The sequence below is a fragment of the Thalassophryne amazonica genome, chromosome 6 (genome assembly GCF_902500255.1).
Source record: "Thalassophryne amazonica chromosome 6, fThaAma1.1, whole genome shotgun sequence".
Taxonomy (NCBI): Eukaryota; Metazoa; Chordata; class Actinopteri; order Batrachoidiformes; family Batrachoididae; genus Thalassophryne; species Thalassophryne amazonica.
Genome location: NC_047108.1, coordinates 118,699,350 through 118,723,891, shown reverse-complemented (window position 1 = coordinate 118,723,891; position 24,542 = coordinate 118,699,350). Strand labels below are relative to the sequence as shown.

At 41.2% G+C, this 24,542-nt stretch overlaps 1 protein-coding gene across 1 annotated transcript; it reads right to left on the bottom strand.

The window, feature by feature from the left end:
* Nucleotides 1-10,000: 10,000 nt before the first annotated feature.
* Nucleotides 10,001-22,936, bottom strand: srm (spermidine synthase). Its single transcript, XM_034173241.1, has 8 exons — nt 22,715-22,936; nt 19,610-19,730; nt 19,419-19,511; nt 19,157-19,310; nt 12,359-12,442; nt 11,973-12,118; nt 10,527-10,649; nt 10,001-10,427 (listed from the first exon to the last, which is right to left on the bottom strand). Exons 1-8 carry the CDS (start codon nt 22,843-22,845, stop codon nt 10,410-10,412), a joined length of 870 nt encoding a protein of 289 aa, XP_034029132.1. The 5' UTR covers nt 22,846-22,936; the 3' UTR covers nt 10,001-10,409.
* Nucleotides 22,937-24,542: the final 1,606 nt, after the last annotated feature.

The window sequence follows — 24,542 nt, the reverse complement described above, 5'->3', positions numbered from 1 at the left end:
AGCCTCAAGTCTTCGTGAATATGATGCCACAAGCTTGGTGCACCTATCTTTAGGCAGTTTTGTCCCATTCCTCTTTGCAGCACCTCTCAAGCTCCATCAGGTTGGATGGGGAGCGTCGGTGCACAGCCATTTTCAGATTTCTCCAGAGATGTTCAATCAGATTCAGGTCTGGGCTCTGACTGGGCCACTCAAGGACATTCACAGAGTTGTCCTGAAGCCACTCCTTTGATATCTTGGCTGAGAGTTTAGGGTCATTGGCCTGCTGAAAGATGAACTGTCGCCCCAGTCTGAGGTCAGGAGCCTCAGACCCCTAGAACCCTAACCCTCCAAACATAACACCTGGCATTCACACCAAAAAGCTCAATGTTTATGTCAGAGAATTTTGTTTCTTATGGTCTGAGAGTCCTTCAGGTGCCTTTTACTAAGAAGTGGTTTCCATCTGGCCACTCTACCATATAGGCCTGATTGGTGGATTACTGTGGAGATGGTTGTTCTTCTGGAAGGTTCTCCTCTCTCCTCTCTGGTGGTCGCTCTGACAGATTGACCATCTCCAACCAGTGCAGTGCTCTACGCCAAAAGATCATGGGGGGGGGGAAAAAAAAAAAAGAAAAAACAAAACAAATTACACAGACCCTTCACTCTTGCAGTCCTTAACCTTTACGTGTTTGCTTTTCCTCACACTCACTCACAAACCTGGTTCACATTATTTTGATACCGTTTTGACTGTTCCTCTACCTTCAACTACTTGCCTCAAACATTCCTCTTTTAACCTCAATTTATGCTTGGGGGCGGTGTGCTCTGCTCCTGTTTGCTTACCTTGATCTACCTGCACGCCTTCATTCTATGCTGGCACATTTGTTCCTTTCTGACTTAACAGTTGGTTTCTTTCAAATGATATCTTCAGCACATCATCCGGCTTTCTTTTCCACCAACGCTTAGGTCACGAGGTGTTTTGCTTTCAAGAAAAACAGCTAATCTCTAAAGCACGTTACATCGCTCCACAGCGTTGTAGAAAACAATGATGCCCCTTTCAGCTTTTATGCATTCAAATTTTAAAACTTCAGATTATAGAAGAAAATTCAAGTTTCTTTTTATTAAGCAGAGTTGGCAGACGTTATCACAGTGTTCGTATTTAATGACTGATGTAAATGAAATCCAAGACTATTCAGTAAGTAGGAAACATTCACATATCTATCCCATCGAAAGAAAACTGTGAACAGAGACTGTCCAGATATCAGACTGTACGAGGTCTATTAGAAAAGTATCCGACCTTATTTTTTTTCAAAAACCATATGGATTTGAAGCACGTGTGATTACATCAGACATGCTTGAACCCTCGCGGGCATGCGAGAGTTTTTTCACGGCTGTCGGTTACGTCATTCGCCTGTGGGCAGTCTTTGAGTGAGGAGTCGTCCACCCTCTCGTCGATTTCATTGTTTAGGAATGGCTCAGAGACTGCTGCTTTGTTTCATCAATTTTTTTTCAAAACTGTAAGGCACAACTGAGTGGACACCATTCGATAAATTCAGCTGGTTTACGGTAAAAATTTTAACGGGTGATGAGAGATTTTGGTCTGGTAGTGTCGCGTTAAGGATGGCCCACGGCACCTGACGGCGATCTGTGCTTCATGGCGGCAGCGTCTCGCTGTTTCAAGTTGAAAACTTCCACATTTCAGGCTCTGTTCACCCAGGAAGTCGTCAGAGAACAGAGAACTTTCAGAAGAAGTCGGCATGAGGAGTTTATTCAGACATTCCATTGTTAACGGACATTTTGTAAGGAAAGAATGTGCGGGCAGTCGCATGTCGGGCCGGACCCGACCGTTGGAAACCTTAACGGGCAAGTTGGAACATGCCCAAGCTGTTAAACAATTTCTCAGTTACTCACTTGTTGAAAACCATCAAAAGCCGCCTGAATTTTACAAATGGTTTTCAACACGGAGGTGTTTTTCCTGTCGCAGCGCACACAGATTCACCGAGTCGTCACGGAAACGACTCGGCGAATTTGCGCGCACGTTTTTCATTAAAAAAAATGTCCTTACAGTGGAATGTCCGCATAAAGTCCTCATGCCGGCCTTTTCTGAATCTTCTGTTCTCTCACGACGTCCTGGGTGAATTAAGCCTTAAATTAGGATGTTTTCAGGCCGACGACGGCGCCTGGAAGCGCTGCGCGACGTCCCACTCCGTGGGAAGTCCTTACAGCGACAGAAACACCCCATAATCTCTCATCAGCCATTAAACTTTTCACCCAAAACCAGCTTAATTTCTCGAATAGTGTCCACTTGGATATTCGTCACAGGTCCGGAAAAAATTTTGATAAAGCAATGCACGCCGTCTCGAGCAGCGTGTGAAACAAAGGAATTCAGCCGAGAGGGCGGGACCACATCTCACTCGAGGCCTGCCCACAGGGAAATGACGTCACCGACACGCGTGAAAAAACTCACACATGCGCACAAGGGTTCAAGCATGATTGGTATAATCGCACGTCATTCAAATCCATATAGTTAAAAAAAAAAAAAAAAGGTTGGTTTATTATCTAATAGACCTCGTATATACACGTGTTCTAATACTGTATTTTCCAAAATACTCAGTTTTTCTTTGCTAGTTTGGGAGGTCCTGTGACTTACAGTAGTGTACAGAATAATAGTAGCGCTATGTGACTAAAAAGATTAATCCAGGTTTTGAGTATATTTCTTATTGTTACATGGGAAACAAGGTACCAGTAGATTCAGTAGATTCTCACAAATCCAACAAGACCAAGCATTCATGATATGCACACTCTTAAGGCTATGAAATTTGGCTATTAGTAAAAACAGTAGAAAAGGGGGTGTTCACAATAATAGTAGTGTGACATTCAGTCAGTGAGTTGGTCAATTTTGTGGAACAAACAGGTGTGAATCAGGTGTCCCCTATTTAAGGATGAAGCCAGCACCTGTTGAACATGCTTTTCTCGTTGAAAGCCTGAGGAAAATGGGACGTTCAAGACATTGTTCAGAAGAACAGCATAGTTTGATTAAAAAGTTGATTGAGAGGGGAAAACTTATACGCAGGTGCAAAAAATTATAGGCTGTTCATCTACAATCATCTCCAATGCTTTAAAATGGAGAGAGAGAGAAAAAAAAAGATGCGTGGAAGAAAATGGAAAACAACCATCAAAATGGACAGATGAATAACCAGAATGGCAAAGTCTCACCCATTGATCAGCTCCAGGATGATCACAGACAGTCTGGAGTTAGCTGTAAGTGCTGTGACAGAAGACGCCTGTGTGAAGCTAATTTATTTGCAAGAATCCCCCGCAAAGTCCCTCTGTTAAATAAAAGACGTGCAGAAGAGGTTACAATTTGCCAAAGAACACATCACCTGGCCTAAAGAGAAATGGAGGAATATTTTGTGGACTGATGACAGTAAAATTGTTCGGTCCAAGGCCCGCAGACAGTTTGTGAGACGACCCCCAAACTCTGAATTCAAGCCACAGTTCACAGTGAAGACAGTGAAGCATGGTGGCGCAAGCGTCATGATATGGACATGTTTCTTCTACTATGGTGTTGGGCCTATATATCACATACCAGGTATCATGGATCAGTTTGGATATGTCAAAATACTGGAAGAGGTCATGTTGCCTTATGCTGAAGAGGACATGCCCTTGACATGGGTGTTTCAACAAGACAATGACCCCAAGCCCACTAGTAAACGAGCAAAATCTTGGTTCCAAACCAACAAAATTAATGCCTCGCAGATGTGAAGAAATCATGAAAAACTGGTTATACAACTAAATACTAGTTTAGTGATTCACAGGATTGCTAAAAAAGCAGTTTGAACATAGTTTTGAGTTTGTAGCATCAACAGCAGATGCTACTATTTATTATTGTGAACACCCCCTTTTCTATTTTTTTTTTTTTTTTTTTTTTTTTACTAATAGCCCAATTTCATAGCCTTAAGAGTGTGCATATCATGAATGCTTGGTCTTGTTGGATTTGTGAGAATCTACTGATACCTTGTTTCCCATGTAACAATAAGAAATATACTCAAAACCTGGATTAATCTTTTTAGTCACATAGCACTACTAATATTCTGAACACTACTGTATATACACTTATACATTCATGGTTCATAAAAAACAACTTTTATACAAGATTTTCTCAGGAATCAAAATGCTAAACAAATTCAAGCTAATATAATAAAAGAATAAAAGCCAATAATAAAAAAAGTACACAACACTGCAGCACAAAAATCCCAAATTAGTGTGACATATGGGGGTTTCTGTTTGAAAAGGCGTTTTGAGTTATACTTTGGAAAATATGGTACAAACATAAGCACACTGCACTTTTGCACACCATTGTTTTGGCTTTGATAGAATTTGTAACTCAGTGAAAAATATTAAATCAACCTAAGATTTAAAAAAAAAAAAAAAAGACCAGGGCTGTGAAATGAAAATTGTGAAGTCAGAGGAAAATATGCAGGAGGTCTGGGGGGGGGCGTAGCTTTACGACAACTGTCGTAACAGCCAGGCTTTGAGTGGCATTTATCCTCCATGAAGTTCCGCTGATCCGAGGAAACTAATTTATATATGTAACACAGATCAGTGTCCGCGGACTTATAAAACTTGCATGATGATGTGTAAGAAAAAAAAAAAAAGAACGCTTTGCAATAGACATTTTAAGAACTCACTGATGATCACAATTAAGAGTACAACACTAACACCCGCCCTCCCCCATGATGAAATTTGCAGAATTTCACAGAGTTTTCACAGCCCTGAAAGACAAAAATAAATGTGTAAAAGCTCAATGGTACAAAATAGTTTTCATAGCATAGTATCAGTTGTACCAACTTCTCGATGGATCCTCTCAGTCAAACCTGATCTCAACCAACCACTTATCCATCCCTGTTAATAATTCAAATCAATTAATTTTTTGCCCCAAGGCGCTTTATATTGTAAGGCAAGGCCATACAATAATTATGTAAAACCCCAACGGTCAAACGACCCCCTGTGAGCAAGCACTTGGCGACAGTGGGAAGGAAAAACTCCCTTTTAACAGGAAGAAACCTCTAGCAGAACCAGGCTCAGGGAGGGGCAGTCTTCTGCTGAGACTGGTTGGGGCTGAGGGAGAGAACCAGGAAAAAGACATGCTGTGGAGGGGAGCAGAGATCGATCACTAATTATTAAATGCAGAGTGGTGCATACAGAGCAAAAAGAGAAAAAGAGTGCATCATGGGAACCCCCCAGCAGTCTACATCTATAGCAGCATAACTAAGGGATGGTTCAGGGTCACCTGATCCAGCCTTAACTATAAGCTTTAGCAAAAAGGAAAGTTTTAAGCCTAATCTTAAAAGTAGAGAGGGTGTCTGTCTCCCTGATCTGAATTGGGAGCTGGTTCCACAGGAGAGGAGCCTGAAAGCTGAAGGCTCTGCCTCCCATTCTACTCTTACAAACCCTAGGAACTACAAGTAAGCCTCCAGTCTGACAGCGAAGCGCTCTATTGGGGTGATATGGTACTACGAGGTCCCTAAGATAAGATGGGACCTGATTATTCAAAACCTTATAAGTCAGAAGAAGAATTTTAAATTCTATTCTAGAATTAACAGGAAGCCAATGAAGAGAGGCCAATATGGGTGAGATATGCTCTCTCCTTCTAGTCCCCGTCAGTACTCTAGCTACAGCATTTTGAATTAACTGAAGGCTTTTTAGGGAACTTTTAGGACAACCTGATAATAATGAATTACAATAGTCCAGCCTAGAGGAAATAAATGCATGAATTAGTTTTTCAGCATCACTCTGAGACAAGACCTTTCTGATTTTAGAGATATTGCGTAAATGCAAAAAAGCAGTCCTACATATTTGTTTAATATGCGCTTTGAATGACATATCCTGATCAAAAATGACTCCAAGATTTCTCACAGTATTACTAGAGGTCAGGGTAATACCATCCAGAGTAAGGATCTGGTTAGACACCATGTTTCTAAGATTTGTGGGGCCAAGTACAATAACTTCAGTTTTATCTGAGTTTAAAAGCAGGAAATTAGAGGTCATCCATGTCTTTATGTCTGTAAGACAATCCTGCAGTTTAGCTAATTGGTGTGTGTCCTCTGGCTTCATGGATAGATAAAGCTGGGTATCATCTGCGTAACAATGAAAATTTAAGCAATACCGTCTAATACTACTACCTAAGGGAAGCATGTATAAAGTGAATAAAATTGGTCCTAGCACAGAACCTTGTGGAACTCCATAATTAACTTTAGTCTGTGAAGAAGATTCCCCATTTACATGAACAAATTGTAATCTATTACACAAATATGATTCAAACCACCGCAGCGCAGTGCCTTTAATACCTATGGCATGGTCTAATCTCTGTAATAAAATTTTATGGTCAACAGTATCAAAAGCAGCACTGAGGTCTAACAGAACAAGCACAGAGATGAGTCCACTGTCCGAGGCCATAAGAAGATCAGTTAGCTGCAGATGATCAGTTAGCTGTTTTACAACTACCCTTTCAAGAATTTTTGAGAGAAAAGGAAGGTTGGAGATTGGCCTATAATTAGCTAAGATAGCTGGGTCAAGTGATGGCTTTTTAAGTAATGGTTTAATTACTGCCACCTTAAAAGCCTGTGGTACATAGCCAACTAACAAAGATAGATTGATCATATTTAAGATCGAAGCATTAAATAATGGTAGGGCTTCCTTGAGCAGCCTGGTAGGAATGGGGTCTAATAAACATGTTGATGGTTTGGATGAAGTAACTAATGAAAATAACTCAGAACAATCGGAGAGAAAGAGTCTAACCAAATACCGGCATCACTGAAAGCAGCCAAAGATAACGATACGTCTTTGGGATGGTTATGAGTAATTTTTTCTCTAACAGTTAAAATTTTGTTAGCAAAGAAAGTCATGAAGTCATTACTAGTTAAAGTTAATGGAATACTCAGCTCAATAGAGCTCTGACTCTGTCAGCCTGGCTACAGTGCTGAAAAGAAACCTGGGGTTGTTCTTATTTTCTTCAATTAGTGATGAGTAGAAAGATGTCCTAGCTTTACGGAGGGCTTTTTTTTTTATAGAGCAACAGACTCTTTTTCCAGGCTAAGTGAAGATCTTCTAAATTAGTGAGACGCCATTTCCAAAGTGGGATGGATGCCGTCTCTCCTAACAAGACCAGGTTTTCCCCAGAAGCTTTGCCAATTATCTATGAAGCCCACCTCATTTTTTTTTACTAATTACCAGTAACCATTTACAAAGTACAAAATCTTTCCACAGGGAGAAAGAGCCTTTGAGCACAGTGTTTAATTCAGTGTTTCTCAATCACTGGCCCAATTTCAATTTATTTCATTTATATAGCACCAAATCTTAAAGTTGGCTCAAGGCGCTTCACACAAGTAAGGTTTAACCTTACCAACCCCCAGAGCAAGCACACAAGCGACAGTGGTCAGGGAAAAAGTCCCTCTGAGGAAGAAACTTCAAGCAGATCAGACTCGAAGGGGTGACCCTCTGCTTGGGCCATGCTATAGACAAATTACAGAACAATTCACAAAACAAGTCTACAGGAAATGTTGCCAGTGCACAGGACAGGAGGGCTTCAGAAACAGACACCACACCCATATCTGGATGGAGCCGGACCACAGAGATAAAAGCAAAAAAGAACCAACAATCAGGCATCAGAAAGACAAGAAATACATTATAATTTGTCAGCATTAAGCAACAAGAAAAACTAAAGAAATACTGAGCCGATCACCGGCCACTAGCCCTAAGCTTCACTAAAAGACCCAGAATTTAGGTAAAGTTGAGGCTGCGGTCTGCTCCGTTTACTAATAAAATGAATTTAAAAAAGTAAAAAGTGTAAAACAAAACTATACCAGTATGCTAGCCATATGAAAGGGAAAATAAGTGCGTCTTAAGACTGGACTTGAAAGTCTCTACAGAATCTGACTGTTTTATTGATGCAGGGAGATCATTCCACAGAACAGGGGCACGATAAGAGAAAGCTCTGTGACCCCGCAGACTTCTTATTCACCCTAGGGACACAAAGTGTTCCTGCAACCTGCGAACGCAAAGCCGGGGCCGGTATGCAAGGTTTAATTAGGGCAGCTAGGAAGGGAGGTGCCAGTCCGTGAATAATTTTATATGTTAGTAGCAGAACCTTAAAATCTGATCTCACTGGGACAGGAAGCCAATGAAGAGATACCAAAATTGGTGTAATGTGGTCAAACTTTCTGCTTCATGTCAAAGGTCTGGCAGCAGCATTTTGAAAAAATTGGACAGCCCTAATGCTGGACTGTAGTAAACCAGAAAACAGAACATTGCAGTAGTCCAATCTAGAAGAGACAAACACGAGTCAGGGTCTCAGCATCAGCCATAGACAGGATGGGACGAATCTTCACTATATTTCTCAGGTGGAAGAAAGCAGTCCTCGTATTATTTCTAATGTGGAGGTCAAAGGACAACGTAGGATCAAAAATTACCCTAAGTTTCCTCACTTTGTCAGTGTAATGTATAATACACAAACCTAGGCTAAGCGTTAACTGGTCAAACTGTTGCTGATGTTGTCTCACTGGACCAAGAACCACCATTTTAGTATTATTGGAGTTTAAAAGTAGGGAGTTGCTAGACATCCAGCTTCTCACTGATGCAAGGCAATCTTGTAAGGATTTTATGTGGATGAGATTACCAGCTGTTATCAGCATGTATAACTGACTATCATCAGCACAGCAGTGAAAGGTAATCCCACAACACTGCAATATGTGCCCAAGGGGTGCTATATAAAGGGAAAAAAGCAGGGGGCCTAAGACTGACCCCTGTGGAACCCCAAATTTCTTGTCACTAAGGTTAGAGGTAGTGTTATTGTACAAAACACAGTGAGAACGACTGGTCAAGTATGACGTCAGCCACGCAAGGGCACTCCCAGCAATTCCAAAAAAATGATTTTCCAGCCTATCGAGTAGAATATGATGATCCACGGTATCAAATGCAGCACTGAGATCTAACAGCACCAGAACCGTAGTGGTGTCTGAATCCATTGCAAGCAGAAGACCACTGACCACTTTAGTGAGAGCCATCTGATATTTTCTAAAAGCAGACTGTAGTGGCTCAAAAAGATTCTTCTCAGTAAGGTGGTCCACAAAGCCACCGGAGTGTGAATGGATCAATACAAAGCGTTTTGACCATAAAAGCACAATATAAATGCAGTCCATTTACTATTCCATTTCATTTTTAGGAGGGTACAATATTAATTAATATGATATAATCCAGCAGAAATGGGTATAAATTACACAACAATTTATACCTATTTCTACAGTCAAATATTGAAGTGTTAAAAGTTCAGCATATAACTCAAGAACCTCTTACAGCAACATGTAGAAAAACAAGACGAAAACGTGACAGGAAACCATTTAACTATCGCAGAGTTAAGTGTTTATTGGCCAAACTCCCCCCGCCCCAAAAATAAAATATGTCAGCACAATTTTCAGCTCTGAATAAAAATTGCCAGTAGCTCAACAGTTTTCTTGTATCTACATAATCTATATCGATCTATACCACAGATTTATTTCAGGTCATAAAACCTTAGAAACAGTTCCATGTATAATACAGTTTCTCAAAAATGTGAATTTTATAAAGAACCTGGTAGTAATTTAAGATGATAGCTCAACATATGTACTAGACAAATGTTAGAGATCTAACGAGAAACAAATTAAACAGCATCCCACAGGTTTTCCCACATTACTACAGTACTGCCTTATAGTTAACACATTTAATACTGCAAATTATAATTGCATAATTCTGTCACAAACTGCATTCCCATAGTTAAACAATTTCAAGCATTATCATCTTCAACGTTACACCATGATCAATGCAGAAGATCAGTTTAATTAATGTTGTATGAATAGAGTCCGCTTTCTCAACTCTTCAGACTCGAGTTTTCTGATGGTAAATAGTCATGTTTACAGGCACCACAGTGTTCATGTACACAGAATAAGTTAGTACTCGTCATATAAAAGCTCTGACAGATGGCCATATGTGATTTACCGACAGTTAACCAAAATTCAATTAATTTAAACTGAAATGAAAAATAAACACTAAAGTGCAGCAATAAATTACACACACCAAGCATGTAACTAACTGCATATTACACACTACGCAAAAGCAGTGACTCCAATAACTAGTGCAGCATTTCAATGTGAGGTTAAGTATGATCGTAATCAACCCGCCTAATTCTTCTACACAGGAGGATCACAAAAGTTACAAAAATTAAAAAGCAAAACAAAAGGTTTTAAGACTTGAAATAGAGTAACAGAACAAACTGCAACTCTGCACATTTCCACCAACCCAATTCTGATGTTTGCCCTCCTTCATGCAACAATTTGGGTGTGTTCTGCCCTGAAGCTGGACTGGGTCTGAGATGAATATGGCAGCCTTTTCCCCACCGCACATTATACATCATTCAGCACCTGTCAAACATTCAAGAAGACATAAACTTAACATTTAATCATATTAAATTCAATGCCGCTCACAAAATCAACTTCTGCACTCAATTTTGGGAAACTCACCTTTCTTGCAAACTCGGGAAGGATGAATGACGCTTTGTGAATTTCAAGGTTGTAATATTTAAAATTCATGGCTTCCACGTCTTCTTTTGACAGTTCTTTCAGTGGTTCTCGGAAATTTGTTTCCTAATTCAAAAAGGAAAAGATTCACTTCAGTTTTGATGGACACTCACCAAACACAGCCCAGGCAGGCCCAGAGCATGCTGGGAGCTGCTCCTATGTTGCTGGCAGCAATTGGAAAGCAGGAAACTATCACCAATCTATTTTCTTGAATGTTTGTCACTTAAGTCATTTTTACAGAATCGTGGCTCCTTATTTTGAAAGGCTAACTGTGTCGTTGCTGGTATTTTGCCAAATTCCTAAAAGCCATCATATTTTGGCTCCTATCTTGAGATCCTCTGCTGTAGAGTCTACAACACATGGTGCAAATTTATTTGGTGTGCGACCGAGCACACGTCGGACTCTTGAGGGTGCAAATGCACAGATCTGAGTGTTGTGGGTAACCGGTGTGCTGTCGGCATTCTAGAGAGGTTTCATAACGTCAACCAATCAGGATGGCACCTATCAACTTTTTGCACAACAGCGCAAGGCGCACAATACTATGGTATTAGGGGATGTATGGGAAAGGGTTTATGGTGAGGAACTGGAGCTGCACAGACCGAGCAAGCGCACACATCTCAAGAATCAGCGAGAGAAAAATCGAAACAACTTCTGAGAACATTATATCCTTTAACATCTGATAATATGCTGTGTGACATGTCAGCTCACCACTGTGCACAAGGCGTACATGTGAGCTGTGCCTGTTCAGATGGAATGAGATGGACCTCACTTTTAAGAAGGTGTTCATCCAGCTTAAACTGGTGTGTGCTCTCCAAGTGCTGTGATGCAGTTGGAGATTTTTCTCTATAAAGGTCAGAGCATATAATCTGTACTTTTAAACATGCTTTTGCATCAAAAACACAAGTCGTTACATTTCTTGATGCACCAACCAGCAGATACATTTTTATATTCAATGTATCCGGACTCCTTATGAAATGTGAACTCTGAATCCTCATGTTCATCTTTACACAGTCCCAACTGTGGGGAAGAAGACAAGCGACCTTAAAATACCATACAAAACAGTTATTTAAGCTATATTTTTCTAGTGGCAATGTGTTATTTTGTTCTCAATTCGGTTTCATGTTGTTACGTAAAACTGCACAACACTGTGAGCAGAGTTCACTTTTGTGCTGAACCAGCTGATGCAGGTCACGTCTCAGTGCTGTGTTCGTGGACTATAATCTTGCTTTTAGTTGGTCTGAAGTCCAAACGGTTTCTCATGGACAGCTACACGAAAGCACCAACTTTTCACCATAAGTGACTGGAAGTTTGTCTGAAATAGATGTCATCACGGCCGACAAAGACGTGCCTCAAAATGACAAGGACTGACTGTGGCGAGGGCGCACTTACAGAATTTTTACTGCAGAGCATGAACCCGATTTGGCCGCTGGGATATGTTGGAATGGTGCAGTAGGCATAGTCCACCACAGGGAACAGGGTCTTACAGAAGGTTCGCATTTCTTTTATCAGCTCCAAATGGAGCCACTGACACTCTCCTGTGAAAGATCAGAAGAAAAGGCATGTTAAATGGAGGTCCGTCTTTGTGTTGCTCCACTTTGAAGCACTTAGAGACCAGAACACGGGAACACAAGCAGCTGCAGAGGTGTTCATCAACGCCACAGATATGTTTGGAAAAAATAGTCAACACCACAATTAAAGCAGTTTGACTTCAGTTCAACTCAGAACCTGAAGCTATTCTATTTTGCACAGCTAATTCAACTCAAATGTTGAATTACCTTGGCAACAAAGGATTCCACCATTTCTCAAAGCTGTCTTCATCAGCTGATAGTAAGATTCCTTGAACAAACTCTCAGCAGGGCCTGCAGCAATAAGTAAATAAATGCAATGTCATAGGAGTCGTCTCAGAAGAAGCACAGACTGTAATGCAAAGACTAAGTCAGACAGACCATTAAACAGTAAGTCCTTTCGGCTTCTTCCTTTCACTTCAGGTCACCACAGCAACACTGAAAACTTATTTTGTGTAGCACAACACTCTTATAGCCCTCCACTACAATCATATTGCAGTGATTTAAAGATGATTGACAGTTTGAAATGAAAACAATACATTAGTTATTCTTCATTCCTACTGAAAAGCAGTACTGGTAGATCAAGTTTCAGATTAAAGCCTATTTTTGACATTCTACGATCATGTTTGATTTTCAAGAGTCAATAATTCAAAAACTCTTCAAGTTATGACTGCAATGTTTTACACACATAACTAGTACCCCAGATGTGTGTATTCTACAATATGAAGATTATCCACTGAATCCATTCTTTAGTACAGCTCTTTGAAATTTTGTAATTTTTTTTGGCGAGAATGGACAAACTACCAATTTGTGATGCTACAGAATGAAAAATTAGTGCTGTATCCCATTTCTGAAATTTACTACTGTGTCTGAGGTGCATTCCAAATTTGAGCTTTATATCTGCATTTTTAGCTGAGATAATGCCTTTTAAAATGAAATAAATAAATAAGCTCAAAATGCATTCACAAGTGTACAGTAGGATTGTGGGTAGCCTGATTAAAAAAAAATATATGTAAAAAAACTACTTGGAATGAAGCAGAAATATTTTGCATGTGTTCAGACATATGTAGGTACTTGTATAATAATAATAATAAATAAATAAATAATGAGAATCCGAGTTGGTGATCCGGGATGATTTTGGAAAATCTGATTTCACACGAAATGGCCCCATGGTGCAAGATGAAAGCATTTGTGGATACAATGTCAAGGAAGTGCAGCAACAGTCCCGTACCAGCGAGCATTTTATCTATGGGTGGAGTAGTACTGGATGAGCTGGTTGGGCAGGTCAACTCCACCCATGTTTTTATAGGACAGGGAATGTCTTTCACTATGAAAAGGGAGTGCCAAGATAGCGCCGTTGTGTCTGACTGCTCGTCTGCTGCTCTCCAGTCTGTTTGTTATTTTATTGTTTTTAATTTATGCTGTTTTTGAGTCAGAGGCACTGCGGGTGTATGATCGCTAAACTCTGCTGGATCTCCAGCCCCCGGTTCGTGGTGTGGTTATCGGTGGGTGGACAGAACTCCCCCCCCCCCCCCCCATTTTTATCAGAGGTGCCGGCTTTTCTGTGCCGTGCTCCTGTGCTGCCTTTCGGCCGAAAGCACAGGCGTCGCCGCGGGAGACGAAGTGGACATCTGGTGAAGCTGAAGCTGTTTGGCCTACTGTTTGGCTTCCGGACGAGCTATGCACAGAATTCTGGCAGGATGTGTGCTGCCCTGGCGCCTTGTGGATCTGGTTAGTGCCTGTGTGGTGCCGCTAGTCGGCTCTGAGGACTGTTGGCCCGGCCGTCCACGTCTTTGCCGGATTGATGTGCGCCAGTGGCGCTCTCGGAACCTGGGTTTGCTTCGCCGGGTTCCGAACAGTGAGACTGTCATCCCCACTGAGGTCCTTACCCTGGGTCTCCTGAACATCAGATCACTGTCCTCGAAATCATTGATGATTAATGATTTAATCATGGATCATCATTTAGGTATGATTGGCTTGTGTGAAACCTGGCTCAAACCCACAACTCTCCTTCCTTTGAATGAGGCCTGCCCACCAGCGCACACAGTCACGTGTCTCGTGGTGTGAAGCAAGGTGGGGGTGTGGCTTTTATTTACAAATCTAGGTTTTCTTTATTAACTGTTGGGGGTCACAAATATATTTCGTTTGAGCATCTGACTCTCCGTTATGCCCCTGATGCTAAGTACTGTCAGGGTCATAAAACTGGAAATCAGCTATGTTATTTTGTCACTGGTTATAGGCCCCCTGGCCCATATTCTGAGTTCTTAGATGAATTTGGTGCGTTCATCTCTAGTTTGTCAACTAGTGCAGATAACATTTTGATTATTGGTGACTTTAACATTCATATAAATAAGCCCTCTGATCCCCTTAGCAAATCATTTATGCAAATTGTGGATGCTTTAGGATTCCAGCAATGCATTCAGGACCCAACACACATTAGTGGAAATACCCTCGATCTGGTTCTTGCACGTGGGTTTGGTGTCACAAATATTGACATTTTGCCTCTCGCATCTATAGTCTCTGACCATTCACTTATCAGGTTTACATTTACGCTGCCATGTTTAGTGGAACAACAACCTTGCCTACAACTGCAGTGTCGTATTAAACCCTCAACTATGACTGAACTTGAGGCCAGACTACCTGATATTTTAGCTTTGAATCTGGAGAATGCTAAACCAGTGGACAGCCTCGTGGATAGTCTAAATGTAATGCTTAAAACTACACTTGATAAGATTGCGCCTCCTCTTTTAAAGGTCACGCCCTCCTAAGGCACAGTCACCTTGGTTCAATGATTATTTGCATGACCTCAGGCAGAAGGCTAGAGATTTGGAATGGAAATGGCGTTATTCCAAATTAGAGGTGTTCCGCCTTGTGTGGCGGGATGCTATTTTAGATTATAAGCATGCACTACTGGCCACGAAGCGGACCTATTACTCTGATTTGATCAGTAAAAACAAACATAACTCAAAGTTTTTATTTGACACAGTCGCATTTCTTATTCACGGGCAGCCACCTGTTAGTCGTTCTCCCTTTTCAGCACAGGATTTCTTGGATTATTTTGAGAAGAAAATAGAAGATATTAGGCTAAGCATATCTCAGCACGCCTCGGCCCAGCCATTAAAACCTGTTATGGAGGTGGGCGCTACCATTGAGGTGTTACCTAGATTGACAGAATTTAATAGTATTTCATTGGACGTGCTGACGAAACTTGTGGCATCTACAAAAAGCACAACCTGTTTATTTGATCCCATACCAACAAAATTGTTTAAGGACGTGTGGCCCACTCTTGGGCCGACTGTGCTGGAAATTATTAATCTGTCATTAACCTCTGGATCTGTTCCAAAATGTTTTAAATCAGCAGTGATTAAACCATTACTTAAGAAATATAATCTTGACCCTAGTGTATTGAAAAATTACAGGCCGATATCAAATCTATCATTCTGTTCCATAAGTTTAGAAAAGGTGGTTTCACGGCAGCTCATAGACCACCTTACTGAGAATGATCTTTTTGAGCCTCTGCAGTTTGCTTTTAGGAAATATCACTCCACAGAGACAGCGCTCACTAAAGTTGTGAATGATCTTCTGCGAGCAATGGACTCAGACACCACTACGGTTTTGGTGTTGTTAGATCTCAGTGCTGCGTTTGATACCGTGGATCATCATATTTTGCTCAATAGGTTGGAGACTTTTTTTGGGGGATTACTGGAAGTGCCCTTGCCTGGTTGACGTCACATCTGTCCAGACGTTCTCAATGTGTCTTGTATAATGGCATTATCTCTGACCTTGCTGACATGAGATTTGGGGTTCCACAGGGATCTGTTTTAGGCCCCTTGCTTTTCTCCCTTTATGTGGCACCCCTTGGGTGTATACTGCGGAGTTTTGGGATTGCCTTTCATTGTTATGCTGATGATACTCAGTCGTACATGCCGATAACTGCGGGAAATCTCACTCCCATAAAATCCCTGGAGGACTGTCTTCTATCAGTGAGAAGTTGGATGTCTAGTAACGTCCTACTTTTAAACTTTGATAAGACTGAAACGATGGTTCTTGGTCCAGCGAGACATCGGCATCAGTTTGACCAGCTGGCGCTCAGCCTGGGTTCCTGTGTCATACATCATACGGACAAAATGAGGAACCTTGGGGTAATTTTCGATCCCACGTTGTCTTTTGACCTCCACATCAGGGATGTTACTAGGACTGCATTTTTCCATCTGAGAAATATAGCGAGGATCCTCCCCATCCTGTCCATGGCTGATGCTGAGACCCTAATTCATGCTTTTGTTTCTTCTAGACTAGATTATTGTAATGTTCTATTGTTCTAATGTTCTATCTTCAGCTGGTTCAGAACGCTGCCGCCAGACTTCTGACACGTAGCAGAAGGTCTGAACATATCACACCCATTTTGGCATCTTTGCACTGGCTCCCTGTTTCTGTGACAGCAGATTTTAAGGTTTTGTTATTGACTTATAAGGTTGTTCATGGACTGGCGCCATCTTATCTGGCTGATCTGGTGGAACTCTACTATCCAGTAGTCATCATTCACCCTTCTCCACACAGTCTCACCTGAAAATAAAGGACGGATTGTGGAGCACACAGACACCTCCTGTGTGTCCATCCACTTCACAAACACAACAGGCCCCTCTTTGATTTATCTCACAGATCCTCTTGTCCATTTTTTCGTGAGACCATTTGCCATGCCTCTGGATCATCCTTTCCTATTGTCCCTGTAGGTGCCACATGTTCCAAACTTCACATTGGCCAGGTCCATGAACAGTTTGGGACTGGCATTAAAATTGACAATGTAAATATTGTACCCAGTCCCAAGATAGGATGGTTGAATAAGACTCATGACCACATCATAGGACAGGCTGGGCTCTCTCTTGGTCATAGTCTTCCCAGCGTAGATGGTAAACTTGGTGTAGCCAATGCTTGACTCAACCAATATGAGAAGCGTCATGTCCCATTTAGCTTGCTTGTCCTTCATGTATTGTGTCATTCCAGTTGTTGCAGTAATCCCCATCATACTATCATCCACTGCCAGCTCCCTCCTCTGGTGGTAATAAGCTTGGCAGGCACTGAGGATGTCATAAAGAGGCTTGACACAAAATGGTTTGTCATGGCCTGGTGTTCCCTTTTTCTACATCCTCATCTGACTCACTGACGTGGATGTTCCAAAATATGGATCTAAACGTGTCTCTTGTCATTACTTTAGCTGGAAGGGGCACAGACAAAATATGATTTTGTTTCCAGTAGTCCTGGAGACTTGGCTGACACCAATGACATGTACATCAGAAGCCCCCCCAAAAATCTGTAGAGATCTTCCATCTCAATCTTTTGTATTTTTCCCTATTTCCTTGTTTTTTGCAACATTTTTGTTTGTGTTGATGAAGGCTGTCCAGACTGTGTCTGTTGCAGAAAAACAGACAAAGGTATTTTGGACTTTTGGGGGAAAGAGTCTCTGCCTGGACTCCTGATGTTCTCCTTGGCTGAACCCTGCTGGGGCAGTATCCACATCTTCCTCCGTGTTCCAGGAGTTAGCGCTGGGGTATGGTTCTGCTGCGAGTGGCAGAAATGGAAATGCAATGCGATCGGACAGGACGTTTTGTCTGATGTGAGCAAAAATTCATGATACAAAATCCAGTATATACGGTGTTTATTACATGGAAAACTATACAAAAGCATTGGGACTTTTGCTTTTGTCCGGTGAGTGCGAATATCCAGTTTATACAACGACAGTTTAGGCAAGTTTTAATGTACAGTAAAACTCGCCTAAACCATCATCTGACATAACGTCCTGTCTAATCGTAATGCATTTCCATTAAAAACTCCTGGCATATATTGGACAGAGCAGTCTGGATGTACCCAGTAACAGAAGTACAAAATAAAGTTCAGCACTGACACACGCTGAGTCGTGGAAAGCAGGCACCGTATTTCTGTGATTAAAAGATCGGGCGTTTATAACAGTGCTCAGACACGGCACCTAAATGAGGCCTTTATTCAAGTCCAGCGATTATTAACAAAATGCTGCTTGCTGCCTGGACTGTAATATGGTGTTAAGTTTCACACATATCGCTGGGTGTGACAAACTAAACCGCTTTAGATCAGAGCCCTCAGCATGGCTGGGAACCATCTCCATAGCCCAACATGCACATGCTAAATGACTGAGACTGCAAAAGCTGCGATTTGCCACTTTTACATTTTCACTCCTTCCTCTCCCATCACGTTATAAGTTTCTGTAGTGCACTCACTGATTACATTTCGATCATGGATCAAATACATTTGGCAGGAAAGTCCACAAACATCACAACACAGTAGGAAAGAGACGCTCAAACAAGCCGCAATTCATGGAGGAAATTGTACGTTGACGATTGTATAAAGAAGTGGAGCTCATTAAGGGACAAATTAAACCAGAAAAAGTCACTGTTGCTGTGGCAAATTGCATAAAGACGTGACTGAAAACTTTGTAGGATCATGCGCATATCAGGTTCCAGAGATGCAAAAGCATAAATCGGGCTTTAGGATTTTAAGGTACCACTCGGCAGCAGACTTACAAAAAAAACAAACAACAAAAGACAGAGTGACTTGACCAAATGTAATTCTTTCAATGCACATAATGCCTGGTGGTTATTTAAGGCAGGCATTTATTTTTTTTCAGACAAAGTTTTGACCCCGTCATTAAATGAAGCAGGTCCCGATTCAAAATCAGGCATTTGAACAAGGAAATACGCAAGCCTAATTCGTGCGGGGAATTCCCCATAGATCGTTCTGTGCCTCCTGACTGTAACTAATCCGCTGCATACATAACGGATTTAGTCTATTTTATACATATAACGGATTTGGAATATAATGGACAAAATTCGCTGGTCCACCTGAATCTATTATATGCGGGTTTTACTTTATATAGGAATCACAAAGGACAGATTGGAGTTCATTAACTTACTGCCTAATCTCCATAAGATGCCAAAACTGATCATTAAGACGTCATAACTGTGATAAAGTGGCGCTTACCGACAGGATCCGAGGAATCCGTTATTATGACATCGAAGGCATCCTGATTCTGCTTCATAAACTCAAATCCATCTCCAACGTGAAGGGTAAGTTTGGAACTGAAAAACCCTTTGGCCATGCCTGGGAGGTACTTTTTCGAGACATTAATGACATCCTATAAAGACAACATCAATATCAACATAGGCATTGCTCATTTCCTCTCACTGGAAAAACAGGAATTAAGACTCCGACAAACTGGAATTATTGGCAGTGTTGCTCTCACCTCATCTATTTCACACTGAACTACAGATTCAACCAGCGGATGTTTCACCACTTCTCTAAGTACACCACCATCTCCACCGCCGATAATGAGCACCTGCCAACAGGAAGGGCGTGGCCATTTGGACAAGAAATTAGACTCTTAAATGTAGTTATACTTTCAGAAATTTTCCAACAATAACTCTGGGGAAATACCTTTTTGGGAGAAGGATGGCAGCACAGTGGAAGGTTGGCAATCATCTCTTGATAAGCAAACTCATCTCTTTCGGTGCACTGGATAACGCCATCGAGCACCAACACGTTCCCGTACGTTTTACTGAAAAGTTACAGTTCAGTATGATATATGGAGCCAATGATTCTGAAAATTTTAAATGAGTTGTAGAGTTTCAACAACTACTAAACATGAAAACTAATTTATCAAATAGTGTTTCAAATAACACCAACGATCGAAGTTACAGCAAACATAATTTGGCTTAAAATATTTCATACCAGTTTATAATACAAAACAGAATGGAAAACCAACGTGTGTGTTAAGGAAATACAGGCTTTTGTGCATGAAACAACAGCCACACGCTTTTGTCTGTTGCATCACTACTTATACAGTACAGTTTCTTGGCACATTGGCACAGAGTATTATCTTAAGATGTTAAATTTTAGCTTCAGTTTGTCAGACTTGAACAGAGTTGTGATCAGCTTTCTTGTATGAAAATTCTTCTGATCCAGTCCACCATCAGGATTTATAACTGGTGATGCAACAGAAACATTACACTATGCAAATTTCACCAACCACAGAAGCCTATGACTCATTGATGGTTTCATGCTTCCCTCACTAGTCTTCTTTTGGCATAAGAATTTAGATTTTCAGAATGATCAAATCAATCTTTATTTTGAAGATATAGATATATATTACACTCAAAAATATAAACGCAACACTTTTGGTTTTGCTCCCATTTTGTATGAGATGAACTCAAAGATCTAAAACTTTTTCCACATACACAATATCACCATTTCCCTCAAATATTGTTCACAAACCAGTCTAAATCTGTGATAGTGAGCACTTCTCCTTTGCTGAGATAATCCATCCCACCTCACAGGTGTGCCATATCAAGATGCTGATTAGACACCATGATTAGTGCACAGGTGTGCCTTAGACTGTCCACAATAAAAGGCCACTCTGAAAGGTGCAGTTTTGTTTTATTGGGGGGATACCAGTCAGTATCTGGTGAGACCACCATTTGCCTCATGCAGTGCAACACATCTCCTTCGCATAGAGTTGATCAGGTTGTCAATTGTGGCCTGTGGAATGTTGGTCCACTCTTCAATGGCTGTGCGAAGTTGCAACGATGAACTGGAGTCAGGTCGAGACCCCGATGAGGACGACGAGCATGCAGATGAGCTTCCCTGAGACGGTTTCTGACAGTTTGTGCAGAAATTCTTTGGTTATGCAAACCGATTGTTTCAGTAGCTGTCCGAGTGGCTGGTCTCAGACGATCTTGGAGGTGAACATACTGGATGTGGAGGTCCTGGGCTGGTGTGGTTACACGTGGTCTGCGGTTGTGAGGCTGGTTGGATGTACTGCCAAATTCTCTGAAACGCCTTTGGAGACGGCTTATGGTAGAGAAATGAACATTCAATACACGAGCAACAGCTCTGGTTGACATTCCTGCTGTCAGCATGCCAATTGCACGCTCCCTCAAATCTTGCGACATCTGTGGCATTGTGCTGTGTGATAAATTGCACCTTTCAGAGTGGCCTTTTATTGTGGGCAGTCTAAGGCACACCTGTGCACTAATCATGGTGTCTAATCAGCATATTGGTTTGGCACACCTGTGAGGTGGGATGGATTATCTCAGCAAAGGAGAAGTGCTCACTATCACAGATTTAGACTGGTTTGTGAACAATATTTGAGGGAAATGGTGATATTGTGTATGTGGAAAAAGGTTTAGATCTTTGAGTTCATCTCATACAAAATGGGAGCAAAACCAAAAGTGTTGCGTTTATATTTTTGTTGTATATATATATATATATATATATGTGTGTAATTACATGAGAAATTTTACCAAACGACAAATAATAAAATAAAATAAAAAAAAAATAATAATAATACAAAATACATGTTCACAAAGGAGCAGGAAGAAGTTTTCACTTATTTGTTCGATCCACCTTTCATCTAGTCATCAAATTTCCTATACAAATCAATACACAACCAATAAGCATAATGTAAACACATATCCCAGGTCATATACAATGTTAATTAAAAATATCTTGTTTCATTCTCTGCCCCTGACCAATGCAGTGTCTCTACATCTAGGAGTTGGTCCCCAGGTGCCGGTGTCGCTGACCAAACAGTCCCCCGTCTTCACTGCGCATGCGTCATCAGCCGTGGTTCACGGATTATCCCCTCATTTCTGCTTAAATCTGCACTCCAGTCATCATCTATCCCAGCAACAGATATCTGAAGCTTTTGTACAACAATCATTTCCACATAAATTTAGCATTATTTTGTCATAAAAGATGGGAGATTAGAGCGCCGCAGCTGCATGAGCTGCTAGCTGATGCGTTCACTACGCATCATCATTTCAAAATGTCACAGAGTATCGCCTCATTTCTGCTTAAACGGCCTTGTTTCTGCTTAAAACTGACTTTAGAAAAATTTAAGAGGTTTTACCTTGTCATCTGATGGTTAATAATCCCATTAAACCATCTGATCACTTTGGGTGAAGAGACTCTGTCTCAGACGAGTGGCTGAGGTCCAAAATGACACATGCGCACCTGAGGCAGGGGAGGGCCCATTTTTAGGGATGGACCGTCAGGTCTGTGACACCGGACTGTGGCTGCCCACTGCTCCTAGTAGGTGGATTGCGTCTAACTGTAACTAGGATGGGTTAAACGCAGATGACAAATTTCATTGTATGTATGTGTAAAATGACAATAAAGGCTCTAATAATTAGTTCCTAAACGTTAATTGATTTTTTTTTTGTCAAACTCCCCAACTTAAAGCTTAAAAAAGTTACCAAAACAATATTTCGATAGCTTCATTTCAACTTCATAGACAAAAAATAAAATAAAACAATGGATGACTGTAATTAAATTCAGCTACAGAACAAAGTGTCAATCTCGCTGTTTCCACCAGTTTACTCACACTGACATTAACTTACATTAATCAAACCCAGATTTTCTTTGACCACATTTGTAATCAATAACCTGCTGCTGAACGACTTTTAAATCAATACAAGTTGTTCATTCACTGCTAACTCAAGCTAGCAGTAAGCTAGCAGCCAACTCAAAAAGAGCACTCACCTCTTGAAAACCATAACATCTTGAAATTTGGACTTCTTGTGATAAAGAACGTCTTCCACTTGCAGACTCATGGCTTGTCCGGGCCATAAGGTGCATGTTTCCGTGAACCAGCCGTCTTTGATATTGTTCATAACTAATGCCAGCGGCTACAAGTGACACTAGAACGTGTTCGCAAATGTGGCAACACTCTGACACTCAGCGCTTTTCACACAAACAAACCTGCTGCCTTTGAGTTCCAACCAATGAACTGAAGGTAAAGTGATCAACTCACCGTGACGTCGGCCAATGGAAAAGAAGAACTTCTGAGTTTGTTTGACTTCACACCGCCGCCTAGTGACAACATAGACATTATATACGGAGACGCCTGATGGACTGCCGCTACCTATTGGAGCTGACGTGTCAGCCGGCCGCCATCTTGGATGGGTTCCCTGTTGCGCACCAAGGTGTATCCGCAACTACAATAATCCTTAACTCCCCGAATTTTTAACAGATTTTCCCACGGTTTGGTTTGTTATAGACACAGGATGCCGTTACACATTTAAAAGTCATGCTTTTATGGTGAAAGACTTTGTCTTATGTTCTTTAACAAAGACACTGACTTATGTGAAGCACCTTGAGGCAACTTTGTTGTGATTTGGCGCTATATAAATGAAAATAAATTGAACTGAAAAAAATGACATATGCTATGTCGTATAGATAAATGTATGAATTAATTTTATATCATTTTTATATTAAAATCATTAGCTGCGTTTCCATCCAACTAGTATTGCAACTCCTAAGGGAATTTTCATTAACGCGGCAAAAGGAACAGTGTATTTGTGCGCATTTCCATCCAAATCGGGTAAAAAATTCGGGGAGTTATGTTTTATTGTAGTTGGGGATACACCTTCCGCAGTACAAATAAATGCACTGGGGTGGCAACAGGGAACCCATCCAAGATGGCGGCCGCGCGGATACGCCTGCTCCAGTCCATGAGGCGTCTACGTATAAAATATCTATGCCTGGCAACATGCACACATGCTGTCGAACTGCCGAGCCACCTAGCGGGGAAACTACCGGAAGCATCTCAGCGGCCATCTCACCTCACCCAGTAAAAGACAACATAAAAACATACGGATCACTCGCGTCCATAACAACCAAGAGAGAGGAGCAAATAACAGCTATGGTGATTGTTCCGCAGTCAGTGGCGGCGCCAGGAATTTTTTGTTGGGGGGGGGGGGGGGGGGGGGGGGGGGGGGCTGAGTGGAGTCTGGGGTAAAAGTTGGAGGGGCTCCACAAAATGTCGTCGAAATGAACAATATATAGTAAATTGCTTTATAAATAACAAGGTATATATTTTTAGTCACCCATGCTCCTCTAAAATGTGGTATCAATGCACACACATATCACTTAGAATGATTGCAAATTCAGTAAACTTGCACCTAGGTATACAAACTGAATTCACTGAAATGGTGCTCAAGACAATGCATGGAATCAACCTTACACAAATCATCTATATCCAAGATTTATTGCCAATTTAACACAATTTGTGATCTGCTAACTCCACAATATTCTCACGCACGCCACGAACTCAGGAAGTGGATGCTTGTTTTGGCCGAACAACAATATACAGCTTCTGTATATTTTGTGTGAGTGCGCGGCTGCGGCCGACATGCTTGATGAATTCCTGCGCAAAAAGTAGTTCCCAGATAATTGTGACACATTCCTGTGAGATAATAAGTATATCTCGTCTAAATCAATTCTAAAATTTACCAGTTATAAAATTATTAAGATAAGTGAAGTTTTAAGAGTGGCCGTAATATTTACGAAGTACGAGTATGGAGTTAAA